The sequence below is a fragment of the Archocentrus centrarchus genome, chromosome 17, assembly GCF_007364275.1.
Source record: "Archocentrus centrarchus isolate MPI-CPG fArcCen1 chromosome 17, fArcCen1, whole genome shotgun sequence".
NCBI lineage: Eukaryota > Metazoa > Chordata > Actinopteri > Cichliformes > Cichlidae > Archocentrus > Archocentrus centrarchus.
In genome coordinates this window covers 32,437,800-32,456,500 of record NC_044362.1, presented here as the reverse complement: position 1 = coordinate 32,456,500, position 18,701 = coordinate 32,437,800, and the positions used below count along the sequence as shown (strand labels likewise).

The window sequence follows — 18,701 nt, the reverse complement described above, 5'->3', positions numbered from 1 at the left end:
CCATATTCAAGATGTAATTTAATCTTAATCTTCTTAAGAAAACAGCTTCTGCAGATCGATGAGAACGTTTCACCTTTTTGTCCCAGTGAAAAGAACCAGGACACATGCGCAGATTAAATGACCCGTGCCGACAGATTCTCGTTGCGTCTCAGTTTCTCCTCCTCCCTCTGAAACTTTCCCTCTCCAGCAGAGTCTGCAGCACTCTGGCTCAGTACAAAGGCTCTGGGTGAGGTCCAGAGCGGTGGAGGCACTTTGTCCAACACGCTCACTGAAGACTCCCTCCTTTCCTGCCTGTGGGGGACTTTTACCTTGGGTGGCAACAACATGTGGAGAGCCAGGGATTGGTACAAAAGCAGGGTGCTGTTTAGCTCCAGAGTGTGTGTGTTCTAGTTTGGGTAAACTGGCCCGCTGCCAGAAGTCTTTTACATGACTTACGTTAAACAGGCCCTTTCAGGTTTGGCCTCTGCTATAGGAGAAGCTATTCAAATGAGTCACACAGATGGAGAGCCTTTAAGAGACTCTGATCCACTGCTGGAGAGAAGCTCTGCTGAGATCTGCTGTTTTTTTTCAGTCTGCCATGAATCAGTAAAACGACTTTACTTCATTTTCCACGTTTGTTAACTACAGTGTCATAACACGGACCTGCCTGTTCATGTCCAAATCTATTTTCCAGACACCCTGAGAGTTTATATTATGTCCAGTCCTGTTCTCTGTCCATAGGGACTCGAGATAATCTAAACGCTTTGAGGATGTGGACTCTCGTCCTACAAGTTCAACTTTATTTATAAAACTCAGCTAAAGCAAGCGGCGTTTCCCAAAGTACTGTCCAAGAGACAAATGACAAGGCTGTCGTTGCCACGGCGCTCTACTTTTTAAGAAGGGCCACAAATGGGTTCTCTCAATTTTGGATACAGTTTTTTTTTAGGCACTTACACATAAAAAAAGTTTAGAGCTCATTTCTAAACGATCTGACTGAAACCAGATTTTTTTAAAAACCTAGAAGGCAACCAGAATACTCCATCACTAAACGATGTGCTGACCTGTTTCTCACAAGGCAAACATTCCATCCATCCACCCACCCACCCATCCATCCATCCATCCATCCACCCACCCACCCACCCACCCATCCATCCATCCATCCATCCACCCATCCACCCACCCACCCATCCATCCATCCATCCATCCACCCATCCACCCATCCATCCATCCATCCATCCATCCACCCACCCACCCATCCATCCATCCATCCATCCATCCATCCATCCACCCACCCACCCATCCATCCACCCACCCATCCATCCACCCATCCATCCATCCATCCACCCATCCATCCATCCATCCATCTATCCACCCATCCATCCATCCATCCATCCATCCATCCATCCATCCATCCACCCACCCACCCATCCATCCATCCATCCATCCATCCACCCACCCACCCATCCATCCATCCATCCATCCATCCATCCACCCATCCATCCATCCATCCATCCATCCATCTATCCATCCTTCCTCTTCTGCTTATCCTTTTCGAGGGGGGGGGGGGGTAATAGTCTCTGAGTCTGAAGCCTTTTTTGCAGATGGCAGAATTGTACCTTCTGTATGTGGTTAATGTTGTGAAAGGATTCGCTTTAACCCAAACCATAATCACTTCCTAAAACAACACTGAGAGTAAAATAAAGACATGGAGATCTAAAAAGTGAAGCTGAGGCTTTCAGCCTGCTTTCTTTCCTGTGGCCAGCAGGCGGCGACGTCTCTGCAAAAAGAATTCTAGGAGAAAATGACCATAATGCTGACTTGATTTATAACCTCCGTAAACACTTTGCTATCAAATTTATGCTCAAATTGCTACTTTTGAGTCAAACATGTTTATTTTGTTTATGGCCCCATGCAGATGAAGTAGATGATAAAACAGGTTTTCATTTACAGCGTTGCTGCTGTGACTCTTTCATTTAGCACATTTTAAACCTTTTATTCCACTTTGTCTGTTCAGCAGAAACTCAGCTGCAAGTCTGATTTTCTCAGTTTACCAATATATAAAAAGTTACCAACAACCCAGAATCATGCATGTATGTGTAACGTGATTTTACTCCAAACTGTGACTGATAATATTTATAATAGAAAATCTGCTGACTCTGTTATCGTCCCACAAACAAAGACACCTTCAGAGATGTGAAATAAAAGAAAGGAAAGTTCGTGCAAGACGGCTGTCAAGTGATTCGGTTAAGTTGTCGGGTAACAAAGAACATTTGTGTGTTATCAGATTAGTTGCCGGTGGTGGGAGAGGTGATGAAACGAGCATCAATGTTTTTCATGGCGTTGTGAGTCTGTGGCATGTACGTCTGCTGTAATGCAGTCTGTCCGTATGAAACCCGCGGCCTCTTTTCCACTGGAATTTCCTCAGTCCGCGGCCAGTGTGTAACATCCACATTCATTATAAATCACATCCAGTTTGTTTCCAGGATGCTGCAATATTTCATATCTCTGCTTTGATTGTGGGGTTGCGAACATCTCCTAGTCAACTGAGTTAGTGGGGAATTTTAATACACATAAAATCCAGGTCACAGCAGCCTTTCACTGACCTCTGAACCCAACTCAGCTTCAGGGAAAAATAATTCTAAATGGAAAACAATAGAATTTTGATGTGTTCATTTACAAAGAGAATGTTACTGTAACTGAATTGGGTTGATCTAACCTGGGGTCTCTTATGAGCTTTGTTTCTTCCACTCATGTTTTTAGTGTCGTCCTGATTGTTCTTTCGTGCCGCTCAGTGGAGAAGGAGCCGCCGCTCTATGGGGAGTCTCCCAGACATTATCCAAATGAAGAGTTTTGTTCCTAAATGAAGTCACACCTACTGTTAGAAAATGTTTGCAGATGTGAAAGAAACAGTTTAAGAGGGTCTGATGTTTGAAGTGTCATAAACAGGATTTTAAAACAAAGGTTAGCAGGCATGCTGCGGTGCTTCCTACTCTGCAGTTAACTTTAATTAAGGCTCCCACCCAAAAAGGAAAAAAAACACACACATTGAAGATATGTTGGAGATGATATTGCTTGAATTTTCACTATAATCTAAAAGCTTTATCGTCCCCATGGACACTGATGGGAACCATACATTCAGGACCTGAACCTAATAACTGAGCCCAGAAACTCGTCAGGAAAGTGTTCACTGACATTACAGTGCCATTGAACTGAGGGTCATTTTCCCATAGACTTCTATGCATTTGACTTATTTTTGCATTCAGAGGTGTCACCCCTGTTCCTCTTTAAAGCAAGAGCACCTGTGACTGTAACAGGGGTCAAAGTGCTATTATAATAAAGTAAATATTTTGGAACGCTTGTTTTTAGCCATATTCTGTACAAAACCACACTGACCTGTGGTCAGTGAAGCAGCTCTCAGACACACCTGCTGCTGATGTTCTGAGGTGGGATGTTTGTATAGATGTGGTCCAGCAAAGGTCTGTGTTCATTGGTCAGAGAATCTGTGTTGTGATGTGTGTGGAGTTTGATGGGTCCAGCTTGGACAGTTTTGAAGTCGTGCCCTTGGCCCTTGGTCAGCATGCAGCCCTTGTGATAGAGAACATCTGTGTAAAGTTTGAAGGGTTTAGCCTGAGAGCCGAGCTAAAAGTGCAGGTTTAAGTCTGCTCAACATTTATTTCACTTTTCAGATTTGTAAACTGCATCCATCTTTTACATACCGGTCTCTGCTGGCTACCACTCAGTCGAAGCCTTTGTAAAGGCCTGCTGTGCTACAGTGGCTAATGCACTAATGCTAATGTGTTCCCTGATTATAAAGCCGCCTGTTATGCAGGACCGCTGTAGGTTTCTTTTCAGTATACTTTGTTCTAATGTCTCCCTACAGTATCACTGACATGCTTCCTTACTGATGGATTTTCTCATTGGCTTCCAGAAAAGGTCAGAGGAGCTGTTGTAGTTTTAGCTGTCCTGCTTATGACCAGTAAGGGTTTCTCCTTAGTGTGCCTGTTGAATAATGTGTCTTTTGGGGAGTAATCTAACAGTCAGGAGTTGCAGTCAGTGTCTGGGTTTTCAGGTTGATTATTAACACGGCTCTCCTGAAGCTCACGCTGTGTAGCTGTGGGTTGCCAGGTTCATGTTAAATGTCACTGAGATGTGTGTAAGGGTAACCTGCTGTGTTTGACACTTTTGTTATCCATTACAGCAGCAGAGGTGCGACTGCACATGTGATTTTAGACCTTTCTCTTATCCTTTTTTTTAGTTGCTGTGTCTGTTAAATGTCCCGAGGTTGTTCAAGAGGAAACTTCTGTGTCTGTTGCTCTGCACACTTTCTTCTACATTACAAGATTCCTACAAACCCCGAATGTCCGTCTGCTGCCAGTGACAATATGAAACACATATCCTTGGATGGAAAAATGTCTCCAGTGCTCTGTGTGTGTGTGTGTGTGTGTGTGTGTGTGTGTGTGTGTGTGTGTGTGTGTGTGTGTGTGTGTGTGTGTGTGTGTGTGTGTGTGTGTAAACAAAGCCTGCAGTGGGATGAAAGTCACGCTGCACACCACTGATTGTGGATCAGATCAGGCAGATGAAGCTCGTCAGGTGGTTTGACATGCAAAATCATAGTCATCACCGCAGAGCATGGAGAGTGTGTGTGTGTGTGTGTGTGTGTGTGTGTAGTTTAATATGAAGTTACTATAAAGCACTGCAGCTACTGAATGACTATCCATGAATGGTTCTGATTGTTCTCCTCAGTTTTTAGAGTAAAACATATTAATGTCATTAAACTGCGTGCTGCCACATTGTTGCAGCGCACGAGTTTGTTACATTTCAGACAGATTTGTCTGCTGTTCACTGATGTCAGTGAGAGTAGATGTTCCTGATACGGTCGTGTGAAGCACACAGCTCTGCCTCAAACACACCTGTTGTTGTGTTTGAGGGTCATGCAGAGCTAGTCTATTAAAGTGCATGAATAACCATTAGGTGCATGTCGTTTGCTGTTGATCATTCCCATTCTCAGCCTTTCATGCTTCACGCCTCCAGTGGCTTCATGTACTGTTTATTCACTTCTTATTTTCATCCTATTGTATTTCATGTGTAATTTTTAAAGGTCTGGATTTCATTCAGTAGATGAGCCAAGTCAGTTAGCAGTGGCCAGTGCTCCATCTAGTGGTTGTGGTTGGGAACATTTCCTCTGGACATCTCTTGTGACCCCATCAGCTGCGTGTCTCACTGCTGGTATCTGTTTAACATGTAACCCAGCTTGTCAGTGTGAGTTAAAAGCTGCTGCAGGCAAATTTCTGCCACATCATCATGATTGTGTGGGTTTTTTTTTCTGTCCCTCAGTGGAGAGAGTGGAGCTGGTAAAACAGAAAGCACCAAGCTGATCCTGAAGTTCCTGTCTGCCATGAGCCAACACTCACTGGAAGTATCGTCCCGAGACAAGACATCACATGTGGAAGAGGCGCTGCTGGAGAGCAGGTAATTACATTATCATTACAAGTTAACTAGATGATACTATGTGGTAATGGTTAATTGCTTGCCTGGTTAATGATCACATCCCTTCTTCACTCCACAGTCCCATCATGGAGGCCTTTGGGAACGCCAAGACTGTGTACAACAACAACTCCAGCCGCTTTGGGAAATTTGTCCAGCTGCATTTCAGCCAGAAAGGCAACATCCAGGGAGGCAAAATTGTCGACTGTATCCTTTAAAACCCACTCAGTGTTAAGTGGCCCACACTTCCTTTGCCTGCTTATTTCCAACCCAGGCTTAGCATACAGGAAGGACCTGCTTTAAGAGATTAGCAAAAATGCTGCCATGGGTAAAAAATATGCAGAACACAACAAGCAAGTTATGACCACAGCTTCCAATTAATTTATCTGCACAAATCCTTCAACAAGGATTGCAGTTCAGGTGACAACAAATATGTAAATTAGTCATAATAACTCTTTTTAATCCCCTAATTTAGAATTACATTTAATTTGGCACCTTTTGAAGCTCTTTATTATTTCTCCATCTTTGTGTATTCACATAAAAAAAAAAAAAACATTAACATGGTTTTTATGTTCACAAGAGGTCATGTGATTAACTAACTTTATAGTTTTAACATTTGTTTAGCTGAATGAAGGTCCAGCTGCACTTTAGGATACATTTAACTGGCGGTCTCAAACTCCCGGCCCGCGGGCCGCATCTGGCCCCGCCCCCTACTTCCGGTCCGCGATTTGTTGTCAGAAACTTTTTTGACATTTCGCTAACTCCTCTTAATTGGAGGGGAAAGCGAAATGTCAAAAAAGTAACTTAAAGGACCAAATTGTCTTATATTTTTGACAACAAATCGCGAACCGGAAGTAGGGGGCGGGGCCGGATGCGGCCCGCGGGCCGGGAGTTCATTTTAATAGAATTTAAATGCAGCTTTAGCACCTTTGCTTATGCTGTTGTCTTTGAGCATTTTTGCATGATTGTGTCAGCAGTCGTATGCATGCAGGCCTTTTTCACTGCTTTGTGCCTTGACACTGTTGTGACCACAGACCTCTTAGAAAAGGTGAGTCTTCTTCCTCCCACCAACTCTGTCATTGCATTGACTCTTAAAGCATCCTGTTGGCTTTGTTGTCCAGTGTGTTTGTAAAAAAGGGAAGATTCAGATTAATGCTACAAGAAGCTTCTGTGGAGTTTTTGACATTGTAGTAAAAACTTGCCATCTTCAACATCAGATTTAGATGTTTAAACTGACTAAAGGGCTACACCTCAAACAAGCCAACAGATGCCCAGGGTTTGGTGCATAAAATCTGAATATGTGCATCTGTATTGATGTGAAGATGTGTATTTACTGTTCCCTCCTCTTGCTCTGCAGAACCGAGTGGTCCGGCAGAACCCGGGGGAGAGAAACTACCACATTTTCTACGCCATATTAGCAGGGACTAACAACCAGCACAGAGGTGAATACGGGGAAAAAATAACATCATCATATGGAAATCATAAACCTTGCATCACAATTTGTCAGTTGCAAAAATCTTAAATAAGCATTTAAGCAGGAAAGTTAATGCAGGTGATTCCACACGTTATGAATCAGTGCAGACAGGCTGCAGGCGCAGAAAGAGCACAAAGCTAACGTGGTCAAAAATGTGTTCCAGATGTTGTAATTTGTGTATTTGTGCATCTGCAGAGGCGTTCGGCTTGACACATCCTGACAGCTACCACTACCTGAGACAGTCCGACTGCCACGCCGACAAGACAATCAATGACAAGGGCACTTTTCAGGATGTTCAGGTACGCCGGACACTGACGGGGATGCTGAACATGATGCTGCACAGACATTTACACATGAATATGTTGCATTTACTGATTTAAGACTAAAAGGAATGATCATTTTTAGTATTTTGAGGTTTTAAATGCTTTTAAGAGATTAGCACTTTATGTGTCGTATTCCAAAAACCTTTCAGTTAAATTTCAAATGTGCCAAAATGTTAAAATGCACAGAGTGTGCACATATTTTTCCATTTCCCCGCATAGTTTTACATACATTATATTTCTGTGTGGTATTCATCATCTATAATCCAATCTCATTGTACATCCTGTATAATGACAATAAAGGCATTCTATTCTATTCTATAATCACGAGTCAGAGGAAGAAACGTTTGATCCTGGTGAGACTGAAAACTGAACTTACTGCTGCCAAACCAAAGCATCAGAATTATGGCTTTAAATCAGTGTAAACCTCAGAAACAGCACAGCTAACGCAGCTTTCTCCCAAAACAAACCTCAGCCTGGGAGAATTTCAACGTGAGGCGTCCGGAGGTTTTCATCCATTCTTTTCCCTTTGTTTGCGGTTCCCAGAATGCCATGCGGACAATGCAGTTCTCAGAGCAGAACATCACCGAGATCCTGCGCCTCCTGGCCGGGATCCTCCATGCGGGGAACATCGAGTTTGTGACGGCCGGAGGAGCTCAGATTTCCTCCAAATCAGGTAGAGTTTACCCTCACTGTCCACTTTTCCCCTGCTCCTCATCTCAGCAAGCTCTGCAGGAACTTTGGTGAGTTAATTATGGTCCTACAAACCTGTAAGTAAGACACTGCTGTCACCAAAGTAGTTCTCATGATTAAACTTAACCACGCCTGACGCAAAGAAATTGACAAACAGTTTAAGTGCGTCTGTTTTGGAAGATTACAGCAAAATACTTAGTTTCACTCTCCCCTGAAACCCCAAACATTCAGACTTCAGAGCACAAAGAAGTGAAGGATCTTAGTGCTAATATGTAATGTTCAATAGCCGAAGGTCAAGCTTGCACAGGTGGTGACAGAAGTAACTGTGGTGTGAATGAGGACTGGGATGATGCTAAAAATCCAACAGAATCTTAAAAATAGGTTTAAGTATAATATTTCAAGCATTGTTTTTTAAGTTTTCTGTGCTTTAAAATTGTATTTTAAGTCCAAATTTGTCTCAAGTCTTTAATGACGTGTGTTTCATATGTTGGCAGCTCTCAGCTGGACATCTGAACTCTTGGGGCTGAACTCAGATCAGTTAGCTGAGGTCCTGACGCACCGGTCCATGATCCTCAGGGGCGAGGAGATCTCCACACCGCTAACTGTGGAACAGGTCAGTTGTACTTTCACTATCATATATATCAGATTGAGGACTTTGATCGTTTACTTTATCACTAACTGAACTTGACGTGACGCTTCTGCACATCTAATTGTCAAATTTATGTAGGGTAAGCTATTTAAGCTGCTTTAACCTGCCTACGGTGCTGTGAATCTGCAAGCTCCTTTGCAACCCACCTCCACTGTGCTGGGATCTTGCTGCTGCTTTCATTAGTGAAGCAGTCACAGTGTTTGTCAGTGGTGTCTAAATGCAAAAAGAAGTTCAGGAACAGCTGACTTTGCTGTTCTTGGTGACAAATGCAGTAGGGCCGAGTTTAGAGATGGATTAAAATAATAATAATAATACATTTTATTAGGTGGCTTTCAAAACTTCTAAGGTCACCATACAGAAATCAAATAAATACAATAAAACCAATTAAATCAGTCAACAGTAGAGAAACCATGGAGAAACCACTGAGGACTGAAAGAAGATAAAAATGTGCAGTAGAGCTTTTAGATCTTCAGTCACACTCTCTACTGCATCCTACAGTTCCCACAATGCATCTCCACATGAACTACTGCTGGATTAGTAAATACTCACATCTTTCATTTACACCACCCAAACTAACCTTCAACCTCATTCATGACTAATTTTAGTCTGAAGAAAGTTCCGCTTGTATGAAATGAAGGCAAAACAAAACACACCCAAAACCCAAACAGTGTTCAAGCTTTCCGGCTATTCTCTGCTTCTTGCTGTGTGACGACAGAGGCCTTCCGGGGGGGTCAGGCCTGAATTTACAGTATTTCCTCAGTTCATGAGTCTGTAGGGGGCTGTGGGGGAGAGCAGGTTGGGTTTTTTTTGTTTGTTGTGCTTCTTTCTCTGATTCTTTGACTTTCAGAAGGTAAAAATGTTACCAGTTTGCTTTAATGCTTCTTTGAATATGATAACATTATAAATTTAGAGTTTAAATCGTGGCTGTCTGGACCTTTTTTTTTTTTGATATAAAACCCTTTTTACTCTACGTGTCATTTCTTCTCTTTATTGCTGCTGATGGTACCTAATAAAGTGAATATGCCCTAAAAATATCAATTTTAAACATTCAAACAGGGCTGCAACCAACCGAAGAAATATTTTAGTGGCAGTGGCGCAGTGGGTAGGCGCTCGCTGGAAGGTTGCAGGTTCGAGCCCCTGTCCCTGCGCTGCGTTGTGTCCTTGGGCAAGACACTTAAACCACATTGCCTAACGTTAGCGCCGGTCTCTGGCTGCATGACCGCAGATGCTCGTCTCTGGATGAGTGATCTGGAACGATCATTTCGTTGTGTGCCTTGTGCGCACAATGACAATGAGTTGAATCTAATCTAATTTTGTATTATGGATATTATAATGCGTTTTATGTAGATGTAAATCAAACATTAGAAAAACAAGTTGATGTCATCAAATATCTTCTTTTGCTGTAACGGCTCCAAATCCAGAGAAATTAAATTTGCCATAAGACAAATTTGTAGTTGTTAGAAGCTTGAATGTTTTATTTGTAGTGCACACAGCTGATTAACAAAACACATTTCTGTCACTTATTGATTAACTGACTAACTGTTGCAGCACTAATTCTAATAGTATTAAGTGAACATATTACAAATCAGAATAAGAGATTAAATCAGAAAAACAGGATTGCCCACTGATAAATGCATGAAATTATAATAGCTAAATTATTGGTAATTTCCCATAATTCATAACTCTCAAATAACTTTTAAGCTACTAATTAAAGAAGTTTTTTTTGGCTGTACACCAACAGTGTTTGTCCTGCTCCTTTGCAGGCGGTGGACTCCCGGGACTCCATGGCCATGGCACTTTATTCTCAGTGTTTCAACTGGATCATCCGCAGACTCAACGGCCGCATCAAGGGCAAAGAAGACTTCAAGTCCATCAGCATCCTGGACATCTTTGGATTTGAGAACTTTGAGGTATGTTGGGGAAAATCCCCCATGGACACTACTGGCACTGTTCCAGAACCATACTACCATACTGACCAAACAACATGTAAACTAAAGGAAGAACAGTCAGTTAACTCATATAGAAAAAGAGAAAAAAAAATCCATCCAGGTCAGCTGTTTCCGAGTCCACTAGGAAGCAAGAATGTAATGTTCCCTCAGGGTCAAATAAAGTTTATTAAATTTAACTGAGTTAAATTAAATTCCAGTCGCTCTCACGGGCACATTAAGTTAAACTGTATATTTCCCCTCCCCAAGAATCTTAATCAGATTTTGTAATTAATCATAAAAATCAGTAAATAAACCTCAGGGATTCCTTGTTTTTCAGTTCATTAAGTCTTCTCTGTCTGATAACCGCCTAACTTTGTTCCCTGCAGGTCAACCGCTTTGAGCAGTTCAACATCAACTATGCAAATGAGAAGCTTCAGGAATATTTTAACAAGCACATTTTCTCCCTGGAGCAACTTGAATACAATAAGTAGGTGGAGGTTGTTACTTTGCTGTTTGATACCACTGCTTGCAAAAGATGGCAAAAGTGAAGATTATCTAAAGTTCAAAGTTTTCAGGCTGTTCAGGTGAACTCTGTAATAGATATCCAACATTTAAATACATTTAATTTGATATTTTATACTTATTGTTTTGACATTATCCAATTAAACAATTAACTGGCACATACTATAGAACAGATTTAGCCTAGAAAATAAAAAGATACTCTTGGTGCTACTTACAGGAGGATATTTTGCTATGATCGAAACCCATTAAAAATGTAACTGTAGCCATTGTTTAACTCCCCATGTTGAAAACATAATGGAAATTATTAGAAGAAAAGTATTTACCTAAACAAATGTATGTTTTGTATTCTTTCTGATTGTGCCGCTAACTGTATGTTACTCTGCTAAGCTAGCTTTAAGTAAATTTAGCTTAAGCTAAAGCTAGCTCTCACAAACCCTAAAGCTATTTCTATTTAACATTGCTGGTTGAGATAGTTATCTAGACAGAAATATAGCGAATTTTATGGTGTCCCAAATATCTTTCCATTGGTCAGTTTTGATCAAATATTTAACGACTTGTTGGACTTTGTGTTTGTAGCGTTAGCTCTGTAACGCTAGCTGCCATTTTCCAAAAGCTGTTCTCATGTCTGGAAACAGTGACATCATCCTGTGTCTGAAATCACTTAAAGTTTATCGGCTTTAATGTGACATAAGCTTGTTGATAACACAGGGTTAAACAGTGCTTTGCATCAGCTGAGCTAACACAAAATTAGAGCTTTGCTGCCAAATAATTAACATATATAGAATAAAACATATTTTCCCTTCCACCCATTTTAAAGGTAAATAGGTGGTTGAGATCATTAGCTTGAGGGGAATCAGCATAATCGCTCACCGTCTCCATTTATGCGTGATCTGTAAATCTGGGACCACCTCAGTAGTCAGGGATGAAAACATGCTGGTGGAGGCCCAGTGAAAGACTAGACGGTCTCAGAATATGAGATGCGCTTTCGTGCCAGTTCCCCTGAAATTAAACGTGTCCATTGTTTACCCGCATCACTAAATCCTGCTTTTTATTTTTGCTTCTTTTGTCTGCTGCGTCTTGCAGGGAAGGCCTGGTTTGGGTTGACATAAACTGGATGGACAATGGAGAATGTCTGGATTTGATTGAGAAGGTTTGCAGATGATTCAGGATTTGTGAAACAGTGATTTTTAAAAAAGATGTTTCTATGATTCTCTGCAAAACAAATGTTTTTACAAAGTGCAGTTAAATTAGTTAACAAATATAGAAATGATTGATGTGACCTCGTTGAGACTGCAGTGTTATTAGTGCATTGGTAGGATAATACTATTGATGAAGTGCATGTAAATGTTTAAGCAATATGAGATCAGAATAGGCAAGACGCGAACAAGAAGAGCAAAAAAGGTGGCGAATCTATCGTACATTAATGATAATATAAATCATGTTGATGACTCGTGATAGTGATTAAATCTGTGTTTCCATAGAAACTGGGTCTTCTGGCACTGATGAATGAGGAGAGTCACTTCCCCAAAGCCACGGACGACACCTTACTGGAGAAACTCCACAGCCAGCACTCAGTATGTCGAGCTCCTGTTGATCTTCTCCTTTTAGCTGTTGTAAAACTGACCTGAGATCAGTCACATGCACTTCTTTGTTTCTGTTTTTTTTTAGATTGCTTTAAAAATACAAAGTCTATAAAAATGGTCCCACTTATCCCTTTAAAAAGTATGCTGTTTGGTTTTCAAAATGAGGACAAGAACACTCAGGAGAGCTCTTGGCGCTTTAAATGCACATCTTAATGCTGATACCTTGTTAGCATTGAAGTCCACTGTGGGTTGAAACCCAATTTTAAATGTTCCTCGGATTTCTGGGATAATGTTAAAATAAATTTGGATCAGTGCCTCAGATTTCACACAGCTTCAGAGCTACTTAATCACTTTCATCTGGTAAACTGGTAACTTCAGTGTGTCACATGCTGTGGTGGAGAATCTAGTGTTTCAGCATCTGCTGCTGGCAGGATATCGATCGCTTTAAGCAGATAGGACTGCTCATATCTTCATGTTTGGCTTTGCGGCGAGCAGCTTGAGTCAATTTAACACTGATGCCGTTGCAAGTAGTAAAGAAGAAAAATAATACTTGAGTTCAGAGTGTGAGCTCTTTTTTAATGTTACTAAATCTTTTCTTGGCTGTGCTTGTAGTGCAGCTTTACAGCCTTGTTGGCCTCGTTGCGATTCGGATCCAATGAATGACTGTTGGATTTATTAAAACCAGAGACAGTAAGAGTGTTAAGAGGAGACTTTTTTTAAATTTACAGCAGTTGGAACAAATCTGTGTCCCAGTTTTGTGCAGGTATGACCTCAGAAACCAAAAGGCGATTTCAAACACTCTCAGCATAACTGCTCGCTCTGTCCTCCTGCAGAAAAACCCTTTCTATGTGAAGCCGCGTGTTGCTGTGCACTACTTTGGAGTCAGACACTATGCAGGAGAGGTGAGACCATAATATGTGTTTCTGTTTATTTTTTATTGCTGTGTTTTTGTGGTTTTATTGGAGCACATTGATTTAAAGTGAAAAGCCCCAAAGCAAATCACCTGTCCAGGTGTCATTCGGTTTTCTTTGCTCCTATGAAACTCTCTCTGGCGCACCCTTGTGGCTCGGTGCAGGTGGTGTATGACGTGCGGGGGATGCTGGAGAAGAACAGAGACACCTTCAGAGACGACATCCTGAACATGCTGAGGGAGAGCAGGTAGGCGTGGGGCTCTGCTTTGGATGTCTATTGTCAGTCTGCGCATTTGTTTATTAAAAAGGTTAAAATTAAATCAGCTGAAATGAAACAGACAGATCTCAGATTTGATCAGTTTTCTCACTCATGGGGCTTTTCCTGAACCTTCCTGCAGCTAAGCTCCAGAAGCAGCTCGGACGCCTGATTTCTACATGATTATTGCAGCAATAGCCAAAAACTGAAAAGTATAAAGATTGATATTATTGATCAAAGTTTCACTAAGCATTCACTTTGTTCTTTCTTTTCATACCTTAAAGAGGGACTGGTGCTGTGAGCATTCACTGTGACATTTGCACAACAACATGATTTCCAGATTATTTCATTTTGGATTTGCACTGGGAATTTCACATCAGTATTTCCTGCTGTTCCTCAGGTTGGACTTCGTCTATGATCTCTTTGAACACGTACTGAGCCGGAACAAACAGGACACTCTGAAGAGCAGCATCAAGCACAGACGGCCCACAGTCAGCTCCCAGTTTAAGGTAAGTCGCAAATAAACTTCCTGAATCGCTCTTTAGCTTTGCTAAATGCTGGAAAACCTACACGGGTGTGACCAGAAGCTATTGCAGTGGCAGCAATGGTTGCACTGCTACAGTGGTAGAATAATGACTATGGTAGCAGATACTGCTGCAGGTTATAAAATGAACATCATGCTGCATTAAATAGAACTTAAAACTACAGACTGAGAAAGTAAACTCATCAGGAATAGTTTACTGCATTCATATTTCAAGTTAAAAGTAGGGACATTTCTGCTTAGACTTCTGCCCCCTGCTGGCCATTAGAAAGAATGCAGGTTTAAGGGAATTCCACATAGGTTCTCTTTTCATAAATGCAGTCTGTGGTTATTACAGTACCAATACTTGTGATAATATTAGTAACAGTAACTGAAATGGTGTTGTTGTGGTTGTAATAGCAGTGTAGTACAAGTTGCAGTTTTAATACTGCAAGCATTTGATAAAACTGTATAGGCAGTAGTTATCTCTGAGTGGTTTTTATTGGCTGTTACAATAGTTTTTGCAGAAGTATACACACCTTTAATACTGTAAGTGTTTTAATAAAAATGTAGGAAATTGAAGAAAAGGTCAGCATGATGTAAATTTCATCATCAGATGGTGAATGCAGGATTCATGGACCCTCCTTGATGTTTATATCAGTTGCAATACTGGCAGTAACAAAAGTGTTTGCACCCATTTTCTCGCAGGACTCTTTGCACTCCCTGATGGCCACGCTCAGCACCTCCAACCCATATTTTATCCGGTGCATCAAACCAAATACACACAAGGTGAGTGTTCACGAACGCACTATTTGTACAAACACAGGTTTGCCCCGAGCACACATCAGCTCATCTCGATGTTGGAGCATATGTGTGGGAATCGTTTGTCACTTAATAATCAAACAATCCTCCCCCACCGACCAGCCGCAGACCGGAATGAACGGTGTACGGCCCTTCTGGTGACCTATGACCTCTGGTTACCTAGCAACAGGCAGGAGTAGTAGAGAATGCAGGGGTAATGTACACAAATCATATACGGGGATGTGACTCCCAGTGCCAGCCAACCAAATCTGCTGCGTACTGTATGTAATAATACTTCACACAGCCAAACATACAGTAAACATATTTCAGAGGAGAGTTTAGATCACAGCCTGATTATTGCATAAAAACTATGCCTTTTTTGTGGATAAAAATAAACAAACAAATAAAAGAAACAAAAAAAATAGGTCAGTAAAAATTTGTGAGCTTGAATTTATGGAATAAAATGCAAATATAAAGTAAATAAAAATGAATTCAACGGCCTGTTTTCATGTCCCAGCTTCAAAAATATATTTTCAGGTTTTGATAATTTTATTAAAACAGATTTTTGGTAATTTTCCAGTCTGATTAAAATCATTTCTATATTAATGAGGCTAAACTAACTTCTACAGCACAATTTTATCAAACATATTTAATTCATTTGAAGAAGAAACGGGAATATTTTGTTTGTGGAAAACGAGTTTTTACCTGCACTTTGCAGCTGCTGTTTAACTGAATTTTATTTTAGATCATCTGTTTGTTTGTTTTTGCTCTGTGGGAATTATTAATGAGCCACAACAAAGCTGTGATGCCATTTTTATGCAGTTTGTTTAAAGAGCTTGTAACTACATCAGTGTAGCTGTGTCATACTAACAGTGATCGGCTTGTTTTAAAAGAGTAACACACACTCTCAGCAGTTTCTTCTTTTATTCCATCATGAGCCAGGCTCCCCTCTTTCTAGCCTGTACCTGCCACGTGTTCATCTACAGTCTGTGCTTTATAGGAAAGGACAGCCGTGCATTGACTAACTCGCTGGCAGGACAGTTCTTAGATCAGTAGATCATCAATATCTGTCAGGATGTCTCTCTGGCTCTTTACTGTCACGCTGAATTTGAAATCCTCGTGTTGATTGTTGTGTCAGTGATGTGCAGACAGGGAATTAATGTTAATTTGCTGTTTTTATTCTTACACTACACGGTCACCGGTGATGCTCGAAGATTAGGAGCAAATTAAACTGATTTCTGCTAATTTAGGAGAAAATTGATACATTTTGCAGAATTATCTATCAATGTGTTTGACAGGAACATTTATACTACAGTATAATTGTTTTGCTTTTCAGTAAACCAATCCAGTTATCAGTTTGACTGTTACACTTAAACCAGGACAGTCCCTACTTCTCCTCCACACCTCCTTTTCCTTCATTATCCTGCTTCTCAATTCCCACTGTACAATATCTGATAGAACAAGATGAAAAATAAATGCAGTTTAATCTCACAGTGCGACTTTTACAGGAGCTCAGCTGGTTTTTACTAATTTTAGAAGAAAACATAAAATTAGTAAGCTATGAAGAGATGGGTGTGAGGTGTGACTAGAGTTTTACTGAAGAAGAAGAGGGTGTCAGAGAAGTTAGTGAAAATCTGTGGGAAGTTGTAGGTGGAGTATTTCACCGTGTATCCACCCAGTTGATGCAGCTGTCCCGTCCCATCCTACTGGTGACGAATCCAGCTGAAACACATTGTGAGCTTCCTGGCTCAGCCGTGGTGTTTGACCTGTGACGGATTCACTTTATGTTGTTGAGCCTTAATCTTTGTGCTGGAAGCTGTGACGAAGGCCGACGTGGACGCTCAGACGTTTGTGACGCAGATGTGCTGCATCTGTACGTCACTGGGACCAGTTCAGTGTCTGAAAGTCTCTCTGTGGTCTCTGCAGGGTTTTTCATTCACACACACACACACACACACACACACACACAGTGGGTCCCTCTGTTTCTGTGTGTGTGTGCGTGTGTGTGTGTAAATGAGAGACTTGCTTCTACATTACTTTAGATGCATTTTCCTTTTTTGCCTTGAAGAAATGGTGGAATTGTAACTAGAATCAAACATATTTGTCCCAGCTATCAATAAACTAAAAGCAGCTGCTTGTGTTTAAAGTTTAAATGTTTTAAACTGTATTTAATTCAGTCGATCCAAACCATTTGAAACTTTTCTTTCATACCATGAAGGATAAAACTGAATACCTAGGCACACCCTTTGATTCAGCAGCTTGCAGGACCTCCTTTATCAGCAACAGCTTGAAATAATCGTTCTCTGTATGACTTTGCAAAACAAGCCCAAATCATCACCATGGTTGACAGCTTGTATGAGGTGTTTGTGCTGATATGCAGTGTTTGGTGTTCACCAAACGTGCCACTAATGCCTCAACATCTTCACTTTGGTCTCATCTGTCAAAAGGACATTGTTCCAGAAGTCTGGTGGATTGTTCAGAGGCAGCTTTGCACACCTGTTCTTGCACTGGCTCAAACTTTAACAGCATGCTAACTGAGGCCTGGAGAGACTGAGAGTCTGAGCAGTGCACAGTCTGACCCTAAATCTGCAGGGGAAGATGCTCCACAGCAGCAAACTGCCAGAACGTCTGCTTTTATAGAGGTGGTCGCACTCGCTTATGGTAAATAAGCATAATAAACACCAGATGATGTTCTAATGAAAATCCTTTAAAGTTCTAATAGACACATAGATGCAGAAGTAAGAAGCACACACAGGGTGTGCTGAGTGTCCAGTGGGAGACCAGCTGGACAGCCGGCATGTTTTTCTGAGGCGCAGCGCGACCGTCTGCACTCCTCTGATCGAATGTTAAACAAGGCTGGGCGATGACTTCTGAGTGGAGCTTAATGTAGTGGGGGAACGAGTTAGAGGGGATCGGCCGCTCCCCGGGGGAAAACAGGGGTCAGAGCAGCACGGCGTGTGGCCCCTAGAAAGCCCCCGAGAGGCGTCCCTGTCATCTGCCTGTTTGACCCGTCGGAGGGGAGGAGGGAGGTGGAGGGATGCAGTGAGAGTGTTCATGTGAGCACCGGTACAAGCCTCAAACGTCTGAAAGTGAAAACTTTCAAAATATTCCCTCTCAGGTTCAACAATCCAGGAAGTAAGGAGGGGTTAACTTGCTACAAGTGTAGCTGTAAACAAAGATGATGTAACGGTTTGTTGAAAGAGGCCTGCGGGTTCAATGGGACCCCTGCAGATGGTGAGTGAAGTCTGTGGAAATATCAATATATAGACAGAATGCATAATGGAACAGACTGTTGGCTCTGAATACAACTGGGAAAGATATCAGCATACAAAAATAAACGTCTGTGCATTTTCAAATAAACATACAGCAGGAGTCCTGAGGTGCTTTAACACTGGATGCTCTGCACGTTTCAGCCCAGCCTCCAGTACGTTCATGTGAACAGCGGGCAGCACGCCTGTGGCTCAGCACACAGATGTAAACGTTATCTGTACTAAAATGAGGAAGTGTGGCTCCATATATGAAGATATAATGTAAATATTACTTCCCTTTTCTCAAACAGAAATTGTAACATTTGCATCCCT

General features: G+C 41.5%; 1 protein-coding gene across 1 annotated transcript in view; it reads left to right on the top strand.

Annotated features, from left to right (window-relative positions):
• Positions 1-18,701, top strand: part of myo10 (myosin X) — a 125,716-nt gene that overhangs the window by 83,182 nt on the left and 23,833 nt on the right. Inside the window, exons 5-19 of the mRNA XM_030751891.1 lie at positions 5,314-5,448; positions 5,546-5,670; positions 6,498-6,511; positions 6,821-6,905; positions 7,133-7,236; positions 7,804-7,933; positions 8,445-8,563; positions 10,363-10,509; positions 10,914-11,014; positions 12,133-12,199; positions 12,531-12,623; positions 13,466-13,534; positions 13,708-13,790; positions 14,200-14,308; positions 15,028-15,108. Coding sequence (XP_030607751.1) covers positions 5,314-5,448; positions 5,546-5,670; positions 6,498-6,511; positions 6,821-6,905; positions 7,133-7,236; positions 7,804-7,933; positions 8,445-8,563; positions 10,363-10,509; positions 10,914-11,014; positions 12,133-12,199; positions 12,531-12,623; positions 13,466-13,534; positions 13,708-13,790; positions 14,200-14,308; positions 15,028-15,108 — 1,462 coding nt within the window. The remainder of the gene's footprint in view (positions 1-5,313; positions 5,449-5,545; positions 5,671-6,497; positions 6,512-6,820; positions 6,906-7,132; positions 7,237-7,803; positions 7,934-8,444; positions 8,564-10,362; positions 10,510-10,913; positions 11,015-12,132; positions 12,200-12,530; positions 12,624-13,465; positions 13,535-13,707; positions 13,791-14,199; positions 14,309-15,027; positions 15,109-18,701) is intronic.